The sequence below is a fragment of the Populus euphratica genome, unplaced genomic scaffold (genome assembly GCF_000495115.2).
Source record: "Populus euphratica unplaced genomic scaffold, PopEup_1.0 scaffold46.1, whole genome shotgun sequence".
Lineage (NCBI taxonomy): Eukaryota > Viridiplantae > Streptophyta > Magnoliopsida > Malpighiales > Salicaceae > Populus > Populus euphratica.
The window spans coordinates 249,516-268,323 of NW_011499852.1; the positions used below are offsets into that span (position 1 = coordinate 249,516).

Genomic DNA, 18,808 nt, shown 5'->3' on the forward strand with positions numbered 1-18,808 from the left:
TTCCCTACAAAAACTTCAAGAGTTTATATCAGGTTTTTGATTTGTGCTCTCATGTTCCTATGATTTTAGGTTTTCTGAGTTTTTTTGAATTTCATACTTCACTTTGAGTTTAGTAGAAAATAAGTCTCTGGTAATTCAAGAATCTTCTTAAGAGTTTGAGAATATTGCAAGGATTATGCCAAGGGGGATGTTTAGCAATTAGGGAGATGGGGGATGTGGTGCGGAAGAGCTGCCTCGTCAGTGGTGGTCAGTGACTAGTTAATGGCGAGCTTATAGTTGACTTTGATTTTACTATTTTATTATTATTTTTTTGGAAAATCTCATTTGACTATTTGTTTAAGGATGTGATTTTTCTGGGTTTTTACTCAAATTGTTAGTCGTTTTAGCAGTGAGATTGCTCAATTTCTGTTTTCTTTTATTTCACTTGCACTATGGTTCAACGCCCTTTGATTATAGGCTTTTGTCCATTATTACTACTAATAAAATTTCTCAACTTAAAAAAAAAATCATTTGACTATTTTTATTTAGTATTCCTTCTTTTAATTTTAAAGGATATAATATATTGTGTAATGGTAGTTAATAGAACGAGAGTGACGGGTGAACTTAAGAAAAAAAGAAAGAGAGAAGAAATTAAAAAGAAAGTGAGGGTGGGAGACAAATTGCAAGTGTTGCGAAGAATCTACTGGAACTATTAATGAATATTATAATAGAAGATAAAATTAAAATATAAAATAAAAGATTTAATATGATTCAGTAATGTAAGAAACTATATTTCACTGTTGAATAATGTTACATAATATGTATCTATAATATGTATCTATAGTAGATTCTAAATTGTCTAAAAAAAATCTAATTATTTAAGAGTCCAACTATTTAAAGATTATTGGAGATATTTGAGATTAAGTTAAAAATAAAATCCACTCATTTTTAAAATTAAAACTTTATTGACTCAAAAACCTCTTGTTATTATGTTTTCTTGTAAAATCCAAAATATTTATTCCATATAAAAAAGAAATAATATTTTTTTTGTTGTTTATACAGTAAGAAGATAAAAAATTAAAATTAGATTCAAAAAATATTCAAGCTTCTAGAAAATAAATGATTTAAACAAAGTGAGCTTTAAACTTAAGTCGCCTGCTCGACTTGGTTCATGTTTGGGTGTCATTTTGTTGTGAAATAATTTTGTATACAAAAATAATTTTTTACAAGCCTATTTTTTTAGCTTGGATTCAGGTTATAATGTTGACCTATAAACAATTATTTTTTGTTGGTATATAAATAAAAAGTCCAAACAATTTCTTCAACATGGATAATTTTTATTCAAACAAAAAGCATCATATTTAAAGAAAACACTTCCAGGTTTAGATTTAGTTTATAGTGTATAATTAAGACTAATAATGATAAAAATTAATTATGGTAATTATAGTAATTAATTTTATATTAGTTTTGATTTTAAAATTCACTATATAAAAAGGTTAAAGGAAAAATATTCTAGATAGTTTTTTACAAGATTCTTGACACTCTTCTTCACTCTAATTTTTAGTTTAGTATTCTCTATTTAAAAATCTATTTTTCTTCTTTGATTTTCTCTTATTCTAAAGGATATTTAAGTCAAATTTCTTTGAGTTCATGGATCTTATTTGGAAGTGTATTTAAATAATATAGTATTATTGGAATCATGAAAAGCTGATTGCATACATCCTATTTACACCAAGAGATGAGAAATAAGATTTTAAGGATAAATAATTAATCCCTAACAACAAATAAGATAAAAATCGTTAAAGGTATCCTACCCAAGATAGATTAAAATGTGTTTATCCTTCGGTGGTTTTGTTGTTTTGTAATAGATGTTTTATTTAAAGTCTATACAAGTGGTGTTTTGGTTGTTGGATAATGACATGTGAGTGGTTATGTATGACGATATGGTATATGGTAGAAAGAGGATATCAATATGGTGGTGTTGGTTTATACGTGTGGTTGAGTCTTTAACTAGTTTTTTATTTGAAAAAATGTTATGGTTCGATATAATATGTGTTACAATGGCCACGAGGGTGAAAGAGAATTATATATGTTGTGGGAGCTGGTTTTTAAGTGCTATAGCGAGTTGTGCTACCTTAAGTTGGTGGTTAAGTTTATTTAAAGAGATGGTTCAATGATGGAAAGATTAATTTTTGATATAAATTGGTGTGGTTATGGTGTGAGTGTTATTAAAAAGGAGAGTGTTTAGTGCATGTTGTATTTTTTATTTTTTATTTTTTAGAGTCTATACAAGGATAAATAAAAAGATACATATATAAAAATTTTTAAGCAACATTCTATTTGGAGTATTTGGACCAAGTTCGAAAAAAAATACTAATATAGGATTAGGATATGATGATATAAGATTAGGATGCTATGACTCTCATGTTTTATTTATTTATTTATTTATTTTTCTTTTTCTTTTTTTGCTTTTTCAGCTTTCAAACCTTTTTCTCACTCTAGATTGTTTTCTTCCCCCCCCTTTTTTTTTATTAAGCCTATACTTGATTTTCACTTTCTTTTTTTTTCTCCTTTTGTTTTGTTTTTTGCTTCTATCTTTTATTGTCTTGCTCGAAACCAAGATAAAATGCACAAAAATAATAATATAAAAAAAGTTTAGGAAATAGATAAATTTTGAAAAATTGAATAAGTTTTAAGGAAATGTACATGTAGAAAATTTATTATTTTTTTAGAAGTATTAAAAAAACTCAAAGGTCAAAAAATGAGTTATAATAGTAATGATAATACTAAAAGTAATATTAGTTTATTAGTGCTTGTTTCGGTGGTATGTTGATGGTAATATTAGTAATTAATGTGTTATACATAAATAAATAACTTAAAGCAAAAAATAGAAAACCACTTTCTATTATTTTTAAAAACTTGTTTTAACATTGTTTATAGAAAAAAATATGCATTAATGTAACCAAAAAAATTAAAATAAAATAAACAGAAAACAAGAAACCACAATGATACTTAACAGTAATTAATTAATTAATCAATTAATTTTAATTTTTTCATTCTACTACCCCAATTTTAAAATGGTAAAGAATTTAATTTAAAAGAGACTAGATCAATATGTGTCTGCTACTCCGTAGTTATCATTTGATCAATCACAAGTTTTTGATTAACTTAATAAAGCCTCATAAAATGAGATACCATTTATGATCATAAAAAAGCTAGTAAGAGTATTTTTATATATAAAAGGGGTTAATTTAATGAAATAAAAAAAACTAAAATGAAAGAAAGATTCATTGTAGCTTATTATTTTTTTGCTAAAATAGTATAATTACAAAATTTTCCATCCTAAAAAAACCAATGGCATTGGTGCTGGAGTAACTCGATCTTTTAATAAGGCTCATTTATCATTATCAAATTAATTAGGGATAGAATTATTTGTTTTATTTTTTAAACACAACAAAATAATTAAATTACTCTTAAAAGTAAACTTTTTAAACCTAACATCTAGAATCCTTTTTTGTCTTTTTCACTTTTTTATGCATAGTAAATTGGTTGAATTACCTTGAAATGAAAACTTTTTTAAACTTGTGGTTGAGGGATTTTTTATCTTTTTTTTTTTTTATCATTAAGTTGAATGAGAAAAATTGATATTTTAATAAATATAAAATATTATTTAAATAAAAAGTAGTTAGAGCATGTAACATACACCCCAGTGTATACGAGGCACCCATTGTCTCCTGGTGTTGTGTGCGGCATCTATTAATAACCTAAAATTCCTTTTCATTGTGTTTTTGAAATTATCACAATATTTTTTTCTTGTTGGGATGGCTCATGACAGTGGTAGTAAAATAATTTGTCATTGGAAGTGCTTTCTTTCTCTTTTCCTTCTTCTCCCATTAAAATTCACGTTGATCATTTTAATTTTTAGAGTTGTTCTCTTATTTATTGATGTTTAAACTTTAATTGTAATTTTTTGATTTTTTTTCTTGTTCTTTATGTAAAATTTTGATTTGTTCTCGATTTCATTATTCAATTCCAACTTATTATATATAATTTTTTTCCTATTTAATCTTTATTTTTTTTTATTGTTTCTTGTCCATCTGTTAAACTTATTTTTCTTTTTAATTTAACCCTTTAACAAAAAAAAATATTTGTTCTCTAATTTAGTTTTTATTTTAATTTTGGTTCTTATTATTTAAATTGCTATTTTTTGTTTTGGAACCTTTTGTATATTTTTTTAAATTCCATCTTTCAATATTTAATGGGTTGAAAATTAGGCTTCGTGGTTTTTTCAAAAACGATGCTTCAAATCTAATAACTCGGGTCATGATTTAGAAAAATTAACATGGGTTGACATTGTTTTCTTTTGACATATTTTTTGTTCTCATTTTGTATTTTATTGATTAAAATGTGAGCTACATCATTTTTTCTCCCTTTTGAAAGAAAGGTTTTTTTCTACAATATATCATGATCACTTTTTTTAAAAAAAAAAATTGGTTCATTTGTTGTTATTGATTTTTTCAATTATCTAATTAAAATAAAACTAATTTATTTAATTTATTCAAGTCTATAATCCTAGTTAGATTTTTTTTTTAAAATACGCTTATAATACTTAAATATTATTTTTTTAAAAATAATAATAATTCAATCCCATGACATAACACAGGTTCATATCTAGTTAAAATTAAGGGTGTTCAAAATAACCGATTAACCGAGAAAACCGATAAAACCAAAGAAAAATTAATCAAAAAAACCAAACTGAAAAAAACCAATTAAACCGATTTAAAAAACCATAAATGTTAATAGGTTTGGTTCGGTTTCGGTTTTAAACCAGAAACCGGAACAAACCGAACTGGACCCATTAAACAATTAAAAAATATAGTATAAATACTATACTTAACCTAATCAGCCTCCTTTCTGTGCATCTCATTCTCTTCTTACAAAAAAGCTGCCTCCTTCCCACTTCCCAGAGAAATTCTCAATCTTTCTCTCAATTAATTCTCAATCTTCCTTTTCTAGCAATCATCTTCATTTGAGCAACAACAGGCGACAGCAAAGTAAATTGATTGTGCATGCCTAGTGGGTTTGAAAGTTTATTATAAGTTTTAACATCTAACTGAACAAAACAAGGTTTCTCAAAAGCAATCTGTTGCATAAACCGTCTTCATCTTTGTCTTCATCTTGCAGGCTTCAGCGTTTCTCTCCATCTTTCTTCTCTCTCAGAAGTAATCTATTGCATAAACCGTTTTCATCTTTATTTCCATCTTGCAGGCTTCAGCCAATTTGTATCTGATTTAATTCATGCCCAGATTTTAACCGAACATCAAGTTGTTGTGAATTAACTGAACATCAAGTTGCTGTGAATTTTAATGTAAAGCTAAGCTATTTAAAAAAAAAAATAAAAAAAAAATCCATACATGAAGGGATTAGGTTTCCCGGTTTTTTTCAAAAAAATCAGATTTAACCGAACCGGTTTCCAATCCGGTCCAGTTAATATTTATCAAGAATACAGAAATTCAGTTCGGTTGGTTTTTTAAATCTAAACCAAACCATTAACACCCCTAGTTAAAACGATACATGGAGGACTTTTAATTTCAAACGGGAAGAACATGCTCATGATAATGTCAATTAACACAAAGATTCAAGTGAAGCTACAATAGAAAAGACTAGATAAATAACATGTGCTACATTGTTGGCCAGGTTACTTTTTGCCAACATAAAAAGATATGTTCATGCAATATTGACGTGTTAAACGAAGTAAGAAAAATTTAAGAATTTAATAACTCAGAAAGGTCACGTGTTTTGTTAAAGCAATGACTCAAAAGGCAAATAAAAAAATTTATGAATCAAGCATCTCGTGTCTACTCTCACTTAATTAATTTAATTTAATTAAAAAGTTAAATTTCTTTCAAAAAAAAACTAGATTTAACAAATATATATATAAAAAAGATTTGAGTTAACTCTTGGTACTTTCAAAATCACTGAAAAATCTCATGAATAACAAATAAAAACAATAAAATATTGATGGATAAAACTAAAAAAAAACAAGTAAATCTAGGTGAACCTTATAAATCTGAGTCAATAACTCAAACTTGTAACCTATTAAATTATAGATTTAGGCTAAAATAAAAAGCTCAAAACCCACTCAATTAAAATTCAAAGGATAAAATCAATAAATTTAATTTAATTAACAAACAAAATTCCTTTTAAAAAAACTAAATTTAACAATGATAAAAAAAAAATTGAGGCAACTCTTGTTATTTAAAAAAAAAGATAAATCCCATAGAAAGTTAATAAAAAAAATATTGGAGGATGAAATTACAAAAAAAAAAAAACATGTCCAAGTTAACTTTGTAAACTCATGTTAAACTCTCAAATCCTTAATCTGTTAAATTATTGCCCCGGGCTCAACTTAGAAGCTCAATACTTGAAGAATTAAATGTTGGAGGATAAAATTAATTAATTTAATTTAATTTTAAAACTAGATTCCTTTTAAAAAGCTAAATTTAACAAAGATAAAAAAATGAGGCAACCTATGTTATTATCAAAATGACTAAAAATTCTCAAAGAAAATGATTATAAAAATAATAAAATATTGAAGAATGAAAAAAATAACTTAAAAAAAATTAAGAAAACCCATTTCAACTTTGTAAAATAGGATTAATCTCTTAAATTTATAATTTGTTAAATTCTAGACCCGAGCTCATAAAAAAATAAACATTTAGCCAATTAAATGTTGTAGCATGAAATAAAAACAAAAAATCAATATAAAAAAATCCTGCAAGGCAAAAAAAATAGTAATAATAATAAAAAAAATTTAGATTTGATAGGAAAAAAACTCAAGAATGATGGATTTGTTAGAAAAAAATTCAAAAACCATCTCAAATAAAAACATAGTAATAAAAAGAATAAAAATCAAATCTAACAAATAAAAAAATATATTGGGGATGAAATTGAGAAAAATATTTAATTTTATAAATTATTCTAAATAAAATAACATCATAATAAAAATAAAAAGAGTAAGAATAAAATCTTAATAATAACAAATTTTAAAAGCTAATTTAAATTTTTTTATAGCTAACAAGAAAATCAACTAAGAAAGAGAAAAAAAAAGCTAAACACAAAACCAGTAAAAATTATGTCATATATACCAATTGTATATTAAAGGAACATCGATATGTTTCGGATGTTATTCTAGAAGTAAGGTTTTGAGAATTGGATGGTGTTACACGTGCAAATAATGTTTATGTGCTTCTATTTTTTATTAAATTTTACTTATTTTTAAAATTATCCTATTGTATCTGAGGACTTTCAATAACAATAAAAAAAACAAAAGTGAAAGACAAAAAAAATAATATTAAAATCATAGCCACAGCCTTTTAAATTTCAAGAGGATCTAACTGTTTTAAAATTAATTGAAAGACTAAAAAGTTTTTTGCCCAAAGCTTAATTTTTTTTCCCTTCCGATGTAATAAAGTAATTATTCTGTGCAATAAAAATATAAAAAACCTATTTAACCTTGTTTATTTTAACCGCCAAAAACGACGTCGGTTGCAGTGTCTGATATAAAGTAAAAAAGGAAAAGCTGAAGCAATTCAATTCTGTTCCCTGAGAAACCAAAACCCTAAAAAAATGGGAGGCAAATGTCCAAGCAGGAAGGTGAAGAAGAGAAGATACTCTCACAAGACGGCTCGTCGCTCCAAATTCCTCCTCAAAGATATCCTCTTTCTGATTATTAATCACTTTTCTTAAGGTTTTTTGTATATGTAATTTTGTGTCTACTGTTTCCTTGACTTGATAATTTTGATTCACCCGACGATGCGGTATATGAGGAGCTGCAAAAACCTGATGGAGAGATGAAGTCAACTTTGCCTCTCGACGAGGATTTACCTGGCATGGGCCAATATTACTGTCTCCACTGCGAGTATGTAATTTTTTTTATTTATATTGCAAATTCAGTTGGTTTTTTATTTTTTCCTTACCTTTTATTAATTAATTTGGGGCAGCCGCTACTTTGCTAATGTGACTGTGAGGGATGAGCACTTCAAGACCAAACGTCATAAGAAGCGGTCAGTTTTCCCCTGTTTCTCTAATTTTGTTGTTGTTGTTTGTCCTTTCTGCTATAAAATTAGAAAGCTACTGTGTTATGCACTTCAAGTTCGTTAATGCTAACGCAGAGCAAATCCCAAAATGGTCTAATGTGAGGATCTAGTAATCTTCTGCGGTCGTTGGGTGCATGAGTTAATAGAGCTTTCTTAATCAATACTAGCCGCATAAAGGATTGGATTAGTTTTTCCCATTGGGTGCTTATTATGAATGCTTAACTAGACCATGTTTTCCTCCCAGATATTAGCTGGTTGAAACCGAGACTTTTCTACTTAAGTTATCTGCACAACTCAACTGGTCATGTCCATTGTTTTACCACAATCCACATATCTAATTTTCATTCCCCAGAATGTTGAATTGAGTCCAAGACCTTTTTCACCTGCTAATTTTAACTACAAACCTAATGCTTGCTCATTCATATCTTAAAAATAGAGGACAGGGTACTTAGTCTGATATTGATTTTGCTGAATGCAGTGTGAAGCAAATGATGGGACCTGCACCGCATAATCAACTCGATTCTGAGTTAGCTGCAGGAATGGGTGCCCCGGATAATGGTCTTAAGCTTATGTCCATGTGAGCATCCTGTTTTTGGTTTCTTTGCTGATACACTAGTTTAGATGACAAGTAAATTCAAACAGGCCTTCTTTAGCTGGAGGACATTTTGTTTTATAACAAAGGTCTCTGCAGTGGTATTTCCCTGTATTGCTGTAAAAGTAATGGCGACTAGCTTTCTTCAGGGTCTGCTCTGCTATTATATTTATCTGATAGTTAAGGGAGAATCAGGATTTAATCTTGAAACCTTGTATCCAAAGGGAAGGCCTGATACCTTGGCCAGTTGATGTTATGTGGATTTTACATCCGGGCATATTGATTGGTCATGTGATCATAACTTTACAGGGAATTCGATAAAAAAAATGTGATGAAATTTTTTTTCACCATTGAATTTTCAAACAAACAGTATTAACTGCATCAGCCGAAATATTTTTTCCATTCATCTCCAGGTCTGAAAATACCTGTTGTGCGACGTTTTGTGGCTGTGCCGGTACCATTTCTTTGAATCCATTAGAGTGATTTATGTATTTGTCAATGGTGATTATGAGACGTGTCCTTTAATTGCCTTGATGATCTATCATTAAAAAAGAGATCGCAAGAGATTCAAGTGAAATGGGAAATCGTGTTTCATGGGGTCTTGCCCCAGTACAAAAGGCAGAAGAAGCGAGTGAAATTTTACAAAGTGCAGACCCTTCTCTGATTATCAAGCTGCACGTCTGCCCTATCCATATGTCCAACTCTAGTTTTAGGATTTTAAAAAAAAAAAAATATGGTGGAAGATGAGAAACAGGAAAGGAATCCAGAGCATTCTCAGGATCAGAGAATGTTATTGGAGAATTGCAGCTTTTATAATGTCGCTGTACGTTTTGTAAGGTGAGCAAGAAAATTAAATGGCATCTATATGCTATATAGCAGATTAGGTATTAGTCCTTGAGTTTATAGGTTGACAGCAGACCTCTCTTAGTTGCATGAAACTACAAGAATATCTTATGTTGTTTGGGTTTGTTTCATTTTCTTTCAATCAATAAATTAGCTTGCTTGAATTTTTTGTCTGGGAAAGGTGGAAGGTCCCAGTATGGTTGATAATTGGTTCCTGTTGATGTTTGTGAAGTAGAAACAGTAGCTTAAGATATAAGATAGGGGTTTGTCCCTGAAGATATGACAGACCTCTCATTTTTATTAGCAATTATGCTCCCAGAATGCCAGTATAGAATCAAAAGTTTTGATTACAGTAGTTTTTTTTTTTTTTTTCATCTTTCTGTCTTGGTTTTGGGATTTAATTTTTGGGCCCTTCTTATCGTATATCTATTTGTTCTGGCCCTTTCTCCTTATCATGTATACTGTCGCTCTGGTTGTGGCTTTTGGCGGGTTGCTTTTGTATTCAAATGCGAGGTGGGCTGAGTGTGTCAGCTGCATCCACTGTCACGATTAGAAGACCTTTGCAGTCAGTAATAATTGTAAGACCAATGGAGACTTACCAGTAAAAGGAAAAAGAAAACATCTTTTCAGAGACTAGCGCATGCTGCAACCATAGGTATCACCTGATTCCTGAATGCCAAAACATTTTGACCTCTTTATGAGCAGTACATTGTTGCAGAAACGTGAAGGTTACTATCATTTCTTCCTGGTACTCTTGTCTCTCCCATTGTTTTCAAGTATTTGCAACTTCCAATTCAGACAAGAAACAGCTGTTGAGGTCGTGTTACTTATTAACAGAGAGTCATCATCCAATGTCCCTCCAAAGCATAATGCTCTTGAGCACGTGAAAACAAGGGCGCCATTAAAGCCCATCTGTGCACGCTAACATCATTGTATTTCTTTAATGGAAAGAGATTGTGCATGGCCCGCGCAAAGAACGCAAGGACAGAGCATCCCATGAGGCCATGATCTAACTGTCTTATCATCTCCCCTGCTGTCATTTTCCAAATGCCATATCCTATACTTTTGTCTCACGCTTGTCCACCACCACCACCACCAGCTTCTACTAATGGTTGAAGGAGCGTAGTCTATTGATTTCAACGAGGTCCCCTCTTTGGGGTAGTTCTTGTCCTTGTTTCGCATGGAGCTATCTCGTCCTTGAAAACTCAAATGACACACTTGTGCAACCTACCACCATGTGAACTTTGACATTCAATAATTTCCTTCCCCACACACAAAATCATAAATGGATACGCATCCTATTAAGCTCAAGTTTGTATGATTTCGAATCGCCAGGAATATGATCGCCTCAAAGTTTGGATTGAGATGCATAGCTGTCCAACACGTCAATAGTATTCAGGTCTACACCCATAGCCACTGGGTCCATTCTTTTTCCATCAGTAAGTGGTAAAGTAACGGAATCCTGGCATGCATGATAGCCCTTGTAGCCTAATTGCACAAACCCTTGATCAATGTTGCAAATATGATCAGGATTCCTTGCATGATTTGATTGAATTTGAATGCAGACACCTTTTGTGATGGGAGCACATTTCCTAATCGTACAAAAAAAATGCAGGGAATGCCTTGGCACCTCTCTCAATTATTTACCAACAATGGGCATCTTTTTGTGAAAGCAGGCGCGACAAACCACCACATGCACAAGGGATGCTTCCATGAATTTCAATCGCGTGGAAGTATTCATCATTATCATTTACTCGGAAAGATTCATAAGATTATAAAATTTGTGGTAAGAAAAAAAGAAGATAATAAACATACTATACTACTATACCATAGCATTAACATCGAAACAAAAAAACCCAGAAAATCACTAGGGGATGCATGGGATATACTCCTCTTACAGGTGTTTTCATTTAATCAATACTAGCCTTCCCTTTCTTCATCATCTTTAGGTCTAGTTGAGGAACTTGAACCTGATGTCATTCCAATGACTTCGCTATGTGTAAACCTCTGTAACTGTATCATGCGGGCATAGCTCCCATCAGGATAATTTTTCAATAGATGCGAGTGGGATCCTTGCTCTGCTACTTTACCATCATCAATTACAGCAATGACATGAGCATTTCTTATGGTTGATAGCCGGTGTGCAACAACAATTGTGGTCTTTCCTGAGCAGGCACGATCCAGGGCTTCCTGTACAGACCTCTCAGACTCAGCATCTAGTGCACTTGTTGCCTCATCGAGTAGCATAAGCCCAGCCTTCCTTATTAAAGCTCGAGCAATGGCAATTCTCTGCTTCTGTCCACCAGATAACTGAACTCCTCTCTCACCTACAAATGTTTTGTAGCCATCTGGTAATGCAGATACAAACTTATGGGCATTGGCCAAAGTAGCGGCTTCAATTATTTCAGCCTCTGTTGCTGACTCATTCCCGTATGCAATATTTTCATAAATGGTAGTACCAAAGAGGCATGGCTCCTGGGGGACTATTGCAATGTGCTTTCTGAGGGACTTGAGATTGTATTTCCTAATGTCCTTACCATCAATCATCACCCGCCCAGATGATGGCTCATAGAATCTCTGTATGAGAGCAATGACAGAGCTCTTACCACATCCACTAGGACCCACAAGGGCAAGAATTTTGCCAGCTCGTGCACGAAGATTGAGGTCACGGAAAACTGGAATGTCAGGGCGAGTGGGATAAGAAAAGTCTACATGCTTTAGCTCAACTTCTCCACGAAGACGATCAGGAACTGGGGTGGCATCAGGATCATCAGGTTCAATTTCAGTTTTGCGGTCAAGCAGATCAAAGACTGAGCGCATGGCTCGACCACCCTTAATGAAGTCAGGAGCCAAGGTTAATGTCTCAGCTGCACCATTGGCAGAGACCATGAGGACCATAAAAACTCGGATCGTGTTTGAGAAATTGGAGATTCCATGCTTCACAAGCCAGGATGCATACCACAGACCCAGAGCATAAGAAGCATAAAGAGAAAACTGTGCAATCCCAAATCCACTTCCTGCAATCTGTCCCTTCCAAAAGCATCTCCGTAAAGGAGTTTCGAGATTGGTAGAGAAAAGACCCACTATTTTTGCCTCAGAATTGAAGGCAGCAACAGTCCTCACATTAGCTATGGCCTCTCCTGCCAGTTGTGTGGCCTTGGAATGGGCAGCTTCTAGGTCTCCCGAGAAACCATTCATGAACATTTTCTGTTAACAATCAGAGGCAGACCAAATAGAGTTCAGAAAAAGTTCATTGAGTTGAATTATTTTTCATACCTAATAAAAGAGTTGAAAATTTCAGATCACATATGGTTTTTACAGAAAATTAGAACTACTTTTATTGCATGAAACGCCATAAAACCATTTGGATTTGTCTGTGAACGTATGATACTCTTGGGATGGATCATAAAATGATTAAATATGAGTAACATTTCCCTTGCTATAACTTATCACGTTTCTTCTAAATAATTCATTCAGTATTGTTACAAAAGCCAAGATTGAGTGACCAGTTTGCTGTTTACAGTAGCTTCCCACTAACCAGATTACAAGTGAATTACTCAGGAACTGGTCAGAGAAACAAACCTGTAGAACGGTGGCTGCGACAACCAAAGGGAAGACAGCAATGAGAACAAGGGCAAGGCGCCACTGCAAAACAAACCCTGCAGTGCAAGCAACCAGCATGAGTGCTGTATTCTGTACAATCACAGAAATTCTGTCTCCAATGGCTGATCTGACATTGTTTGCATCAAGAGCCAATCTTGCTGCAATCCTAGCACTCTCATTTTCCTCCTGATCAAACCATGCCATTTCATTTTTTAGCACTGCTGTCAGCATTTTCTCCCTCACTCGTTTTGTAAGGTTTTCTCCCACAATATCCCAGAAGGAATGCTGTAGTGTATTGAATATCAGTGCAGCTGATGAGAGCCCAATTAGCAAATAGCAGTATTTTGCGATTTCTCTGCTCATATAAGCATGGTTTGGATTATAGTAGACGCTAAGTACAGCACTGAGAACATATGCAAAGAAGGCGCTGAGGGAACCACAAATAACAGACCCAATAGAACCAACCAAGGCATAGACCCATTCAGGAGAATTCATCTTTGCAAGGCGCCAAAAGGAACTAGCTTGCTCCTTGAAAGCAAGTTTTTCAAGTCGGTAATTGGGGAATGGGGCATCAAGGGAGAGACTAAAATCAGAGGTAGAAAAGTCAGATAGCCTGCGTGAGTATGGTGATCGGCCATACGAAGAATTACGGGCAATTATTGGTGAGCTTACTGAGTTCCTTGCACTAGAAGGCCTGCAATACAGAACCACGTTAAATGGAAAACTCATGGTTAGTCCATAACAACATTCTCGCATTTTAGAAGCAAAAGAAATACCAAAATAAAAGGAGTGAAAATTCAAAAGAGGAATCAGGGACAAAAGTTGATAGAACCTACCTTGCACTACTCTTTCTGGCATTGTTTAGAGCTGTTTCATGTGCCGCCTCCTGCATTCTGATAAGCTTGGCATACACACCATTTTCTCCTTTTGCAATGAGCTCATCATGTGTTCCTACTTCACTAACACTACCCTGCTGGAGTACAGCTACAAGGTCAGCCTTGCGTATGGTGGAGAGCCGATGTGCAATGACAAGAGTAGTCCTGCCAATCATAAACCTGTCAAGGGCTTCTTGCACTAGCTTTTCTGACTCGGAATCTAAAGCACTCGTTGCCTCATCTAAGAGCAAAATTGCTGGGTTTTTCAGCATAGCCCTTGCTATAGCTACTCTCTGCTTCTGTCCTCCAGAAAGCTGCAGTCCTCTCTCACCCACCTGCAATTTTCACATCATTTTATACATGTGCCATATGCTCTTTTCAATTTCTGCATCAGTTTTATCGATTTCCAACGATTCCAACATAAGAATAAAAAAGAAATAAAGACTGAGAAATCATATTCCAAAATAGGTATGGATTGAAGAAAAATATTTTGATCATCATTCCTTTTCAATTACTCAGCAACTGGTCAAAGCATAACATGATTACTCTTTCAGGCTAATTGTATTATCACAGAGACACAAACAGAATTTTCCTGAAGTTTATTTCTTCAAATTTTCCTCTAGGTCCACGGTGAATTTAGACTTTCTTCCTGGTTATATGTTATTGTTAATTCATTTTGTTTTTCCTTGAAAGATATTATTTAGCTTATAATCTAGCTGATTAACTAATATCCAAATGAGGAATTTCTTCATGAACATTAATGCATTTTTCTTTCACTTATCGTTCCCACTTGTTGTCTTCAAGTAATTATCTACCCCCAATGTCAACATCATAGAGATTCCTTATTGGCCTTCTTATGATTTTGAGTTTTATATAAACTTGAGAATTATTTATTTTCCATGGGATTAGATTGGCATATTTAATGATGACATCATGTCCTCCATTCTTTAAATATTGTCTTCTTCTTGACATATCCTCTTTCTAGGTTTATTTCGTCCTTCTTTCTGCATAAACATATAAAACCTTACACATGCACATGCAATGTTGACTATAACATGTTACCTTCTTTCAAATGCATGCCTGACCATAACGCATTCTCACATTGACTTCTAATAAGAATATGGACAAGGACAAGGTTAGGTTAAGTTTTTGATCAAATAAACCATTCAATCTCTGCATACTTTACTGTATTGTGGTGGCAAGTTATATGGCATAAAAAAAAAAAAATCTAACTGTGATTCGCACTGGCTACTGGTCAAGATCTACCATTTCATTTCACATTATGGAATGACCACGTCTACCCCACTTCCCCCAACAGCCACAAAGTCAATATTTTACCTTGCATAGGAGAGCTCTTCACTTATGTACTTATTATGTTTTTTTATAAGGAATTAACTACCTATTCTATTCAAATTACTTAAGGGATTTAAATTCAGATCTTCCAAATTTTTTAAAGGGAACAGACAATTATGAGAGCTAGTTCAATAGGTTCCTAACGAGGTTTGACACGTAGCTGGTTAGCTGCCATTGTCAATTTCTTACCCTGTATTCACATGTTACTGCATCTTTAAAACTAACTTGCCTGAGTGTCAAAGCCATCGGGTAGCTTGATAATGAACGAATGGGCATTTGCAACCCTGGCAGCTTCTTCTATTTCAACTTGATCTGCATCAGGCCTTCCCAATAGTATATTTTCCTTGATGGTTGTTGCAAACAAGGCAGGCTCTTGGCTAACTAGCCCTATTTGTTGTCTCAGCCATCTCAGCTTTAACGTCTTAATGTCATGCCCATCTAGAAGTACTTGTCCTGCAAAAAATTAATTTTATTAACAGAACACTTGTGCTAAAACTTTCAGATCCACGTGGAATAGTTGAACTCAAGAAACAAATTTACTTCGGTTGGCAGTTATACATTAATTATGTCAATCAAAACATTGACATTTTTCACAAGTTGTTGTCCACTCTGGTTTTGTTTACTAAGAAAGAAACTGGCACAATTTACCTGAGTTGGGATCATAGAATCTCTCAATGAGCGAGACTACAGTGCTTTTACCAGAGCCACTGCTGCCAACCAAAGCTATGGTCTTTCCAGCTGGGACATTAAGCGAAAAATTGTTCAGAATTCGAATATCTGGCCTTGAAGGGTACGCAAAATCTATATTTTTGAGCGCTACAAGCCCAGTAACTGATTCTAATTCCAGCCCAGATTCAATGTTTCGGTCAATGGCAGGCTTATGATCGATTATTCGGAAAATTTTTGCAGCTGCAACTTTTGCTTTCGCAAATGCACCCATGCTAGGGATAGCTTGTCCTATACCTCTGCCAACAAAACAAAACTTTAGCCAAATCAAGATTTGATTTGATAAACGTATCAAATTATAATTCCTGATCACATGAGGTAAAACCAAGCACTTACAATCCTCCAATCATAACAGCAAACATGGTAGCTATGGCTAGACCTCCATTGGTATAATGATGTCTAACAAGATAACCTCCATACCAGAGAAGAAGAGCATAGCAACAGAAAACAACAAAGTAAGTTGCACCTAGTCCCATTCCCTTTGAAAATCCACTCTTGTAACCAATCCTTTGAGAAACCTTCAAAGCTGACGAGTAGGCTTGTAATGCTCTTGATTCCCCAACAAATGCCAAAACAACCCGGATTTGCACAATCGTCTACAATTTTGCTTCAAATTAGCAAATGCCCAAGTACAAAAGAGAGAGTCTCACTAAGTGAATTTACATATTCTACAAATTGAAAGTAAGTGAATCACAAAGTAAACTCGCCATTTTTTGTTACCTGCTCTACAATGTTTCCAGCCTGTGACAGAGCTTCTTGGCTTTTGCCAGAGAGCTTGGCTAATGTGGTGGTGTGGATGGCTCCAATTACAGCTATGAGTGGAACCACTGCCAGAGTGACCAGTGCTAATTGCCACACAGCAGTAAAACCCACCACAAATCCAGAAACAAATGTTGCCATGTAGTGAATAAAATTACCCAACTGCACAAAAACCAAAAAGAAGAAGACATTTTTAGTCAAAAAGAGGCCTAATTAGGAATGATGAAACAGGGTTTTTCTTGTTCTGTTTTTACCTTCTCACTGATAGCATCTTGGACCATCACTGCATCAGTGTTGATGGCAAAAACAACGTCTGATGTCCGAACTTCGGTGTCGAAGTATTGAATGTCCTGGTTTAATGCCGCTTCTAGGTACTTGATCCTCATCCTTGTTGATTGCCTCTCTCCAGTCCACATCCAACATGATATCTCTGTGTCCAAAATTTAAGCTTTCTTTCAGTTCCATTATTATCATTAGCATGCATATCGAAACAAACCAAGAAACCGCAGCAGAACCTACCTGCCCATGATGATGCCCAAATTGCAGCACCAACAATAAGAAAGTAAAATGCGTACTGCAAAATTCAAAACCACAAAGTTACATTATCATTCTTGTTTGTCAATATGTTAACATAAAAAAAAAGGATACTGCTTTCTTTTTCGTTTTATGATTTTTTTTGTTTAAATTAAGTACCTTCAAAACTTCTTGCATCATCTTATCCATGTTATTGGCATTAGAACCAAAAGAGTTAACAAGATCGGCAAAGAACCGAAGAAAGAGAGGTAAAGAACATCCATGTACAAATGCACCCACTGACCCAATTCCCATCAGCACATAATCTAACCCATCAGCAAATCTAAACAGCTCTCCAAACCCAGCTACAGCCACATCACCCGGCTTCTCTCCATTACCTCCACCACCACTGGTACTAGAAGTCCCATCTTTCTTCGGCTCTGTACTTTCCATTTCTCTTCTCTCAACTACACTTTCTTGTTGTTGGTATGTGGAGTTCGTGTTTGATGTTAGAGTTGGTGTGGTTTTAAAGGGATGAGAGTGAGAGGAGGGATCAGGAGGAGGCTCGGACACGAGTTCAAGGCCTTGCATTTCTGACCATTTCCATTGCTCAATCGTCTTTATCTCTAGAGACTCTTGTGACATTTGCAAAAATTCTCTCTTGCTAGCTACCTAGCTTTATTGAACAAACAAACCCACCTCCTCCTCTCTCCTTCCTTATCGCACTTTATCTGGCTTTTGTGCTTATGTTCTTTTATTTTCCCCCTTTTTTTTAATTAATATATATCCTTTTACCCTCTCTTTTAGTCAAGTCTCATGTTTCTTACTTCATCCTTACTGTTCTTTTCTCTCTCTTCTCGTACTCCAGTCTTATGGCCCAAGACATTCTTCTACTCTTCGCTTTTTGCTTTTCGCTTTTTTTTCATGCTACAGTTTGAAATCTAATTCCAAAACTGTTCAGGAGTTAAGAACAAGAAGCTATAAAATGAAGATACTTAGATTTTCTTCTTTTTTTAATATATGGTAATATGAAATATCTTAACAGCATATAATATAATTAAACGTTTTTAATAACAAAAGCTGCAATTATTAACATGTACGAGCATATTCTAAATCTATCCTCCAAATCCAATTAGAGAGAGACAATCTGATACTGCAAAATAAAGGAAGTACATCCGTGTAACCAAAGAGGAAGTAGAGGGAAACAGCATGAGATTTCCTTAAGTTTTGCTTCTGGTGTAAAAAACACACAGAAAGTGACAGACGCTGAGATTAGAGAGAGGGCTTTTCCACCCGACAATCAACACTGTTTGTGAAAGCTGGAGATCGGGTTTTTTACTACGCTCGTGGTGGAAAACCAGCAAGAGACTGTCCACTCTAAATTTATTATACTCCTCTAATCTTTATGTGGTTTCGTTATTAGTGTTATCCTTGTTTCTTAGTATAATATGCAAAGGGACCGCTTG

The 18,808-nt window shown here is 33.6% G+C and overlaps 2 protein-coding genes across 3 annotated transcripts; one reads left to right on the forward strand and one right to left on the reverse strand.

Moving 5' to 3' along the window:
• The first annotated feature begins 7,547 nt into the window (after positions 1–7,547).
• On the forward strand, positions 7,548–9,020 carry LOC105121707 (zinc finger (C2H2 type) family protein). Of its 2 annotated transcripts, XR_841591.1 has the most exons (5): positions 7,548–7,693; positions 7,789–7,900; positions 7,983–8,045; positions 8,557–8,773; positions 8,880–9,020. XR_841591.1 is itself a non-coding variant. In XM_011020445.1 (4 exons), exons 1-4 carry the CDS (start codon positions 7,609–7,611, stop codon positions 8,657–8,659), a joined length of 363 nt encoding a protein of 120 aa, XP_011018747.1. In that variant the 5' UTR covers positions 7,548–7,608; the 3' UTR covers positions 8,660–9,020. The 2 variants fall into 2 exon arrangements, 1 of the variants encoding a protein (XP_011018747.1); XM_011020445.1 differs by having other exon boundaries at positions 8,557–9,020.
• A 2,187-nt stretch (positions 9,021–11,207) lies between these two features.
• Positions 11,208–18,303, reverse strand: LOC105121705 (ABC transporter B family member 1). The gene is made up of 10 exons (XM_011020444.1): positions 17,523–18,303; positions 17,349–17,403; positions 17,084–17,259; positions 16,791–16,991; positions 16,407–16,666; positions 15,993–16,309; positions 15,574–15,797; positions 13,953–14,326; positions 13,096–13,810; positions 11,208–12,720 (listed from the first exon to the last, which is right to left on the reverse strand). The coding sequence occupies exons 1-10, from the start codon at positions 17,985–17,987 to the stop codon at positions 11,434–11,436; spliced, it is 4,074 nt and encodes a 1,357-aa protein (XP_011018746.1). The 5' UTR covers positions 17,988–18,303; the 3' UTR covers positions 11,208–11,433.
• Between the last annotated feature and the right edge of the window lie 505 nt (positions 18,304–18,808).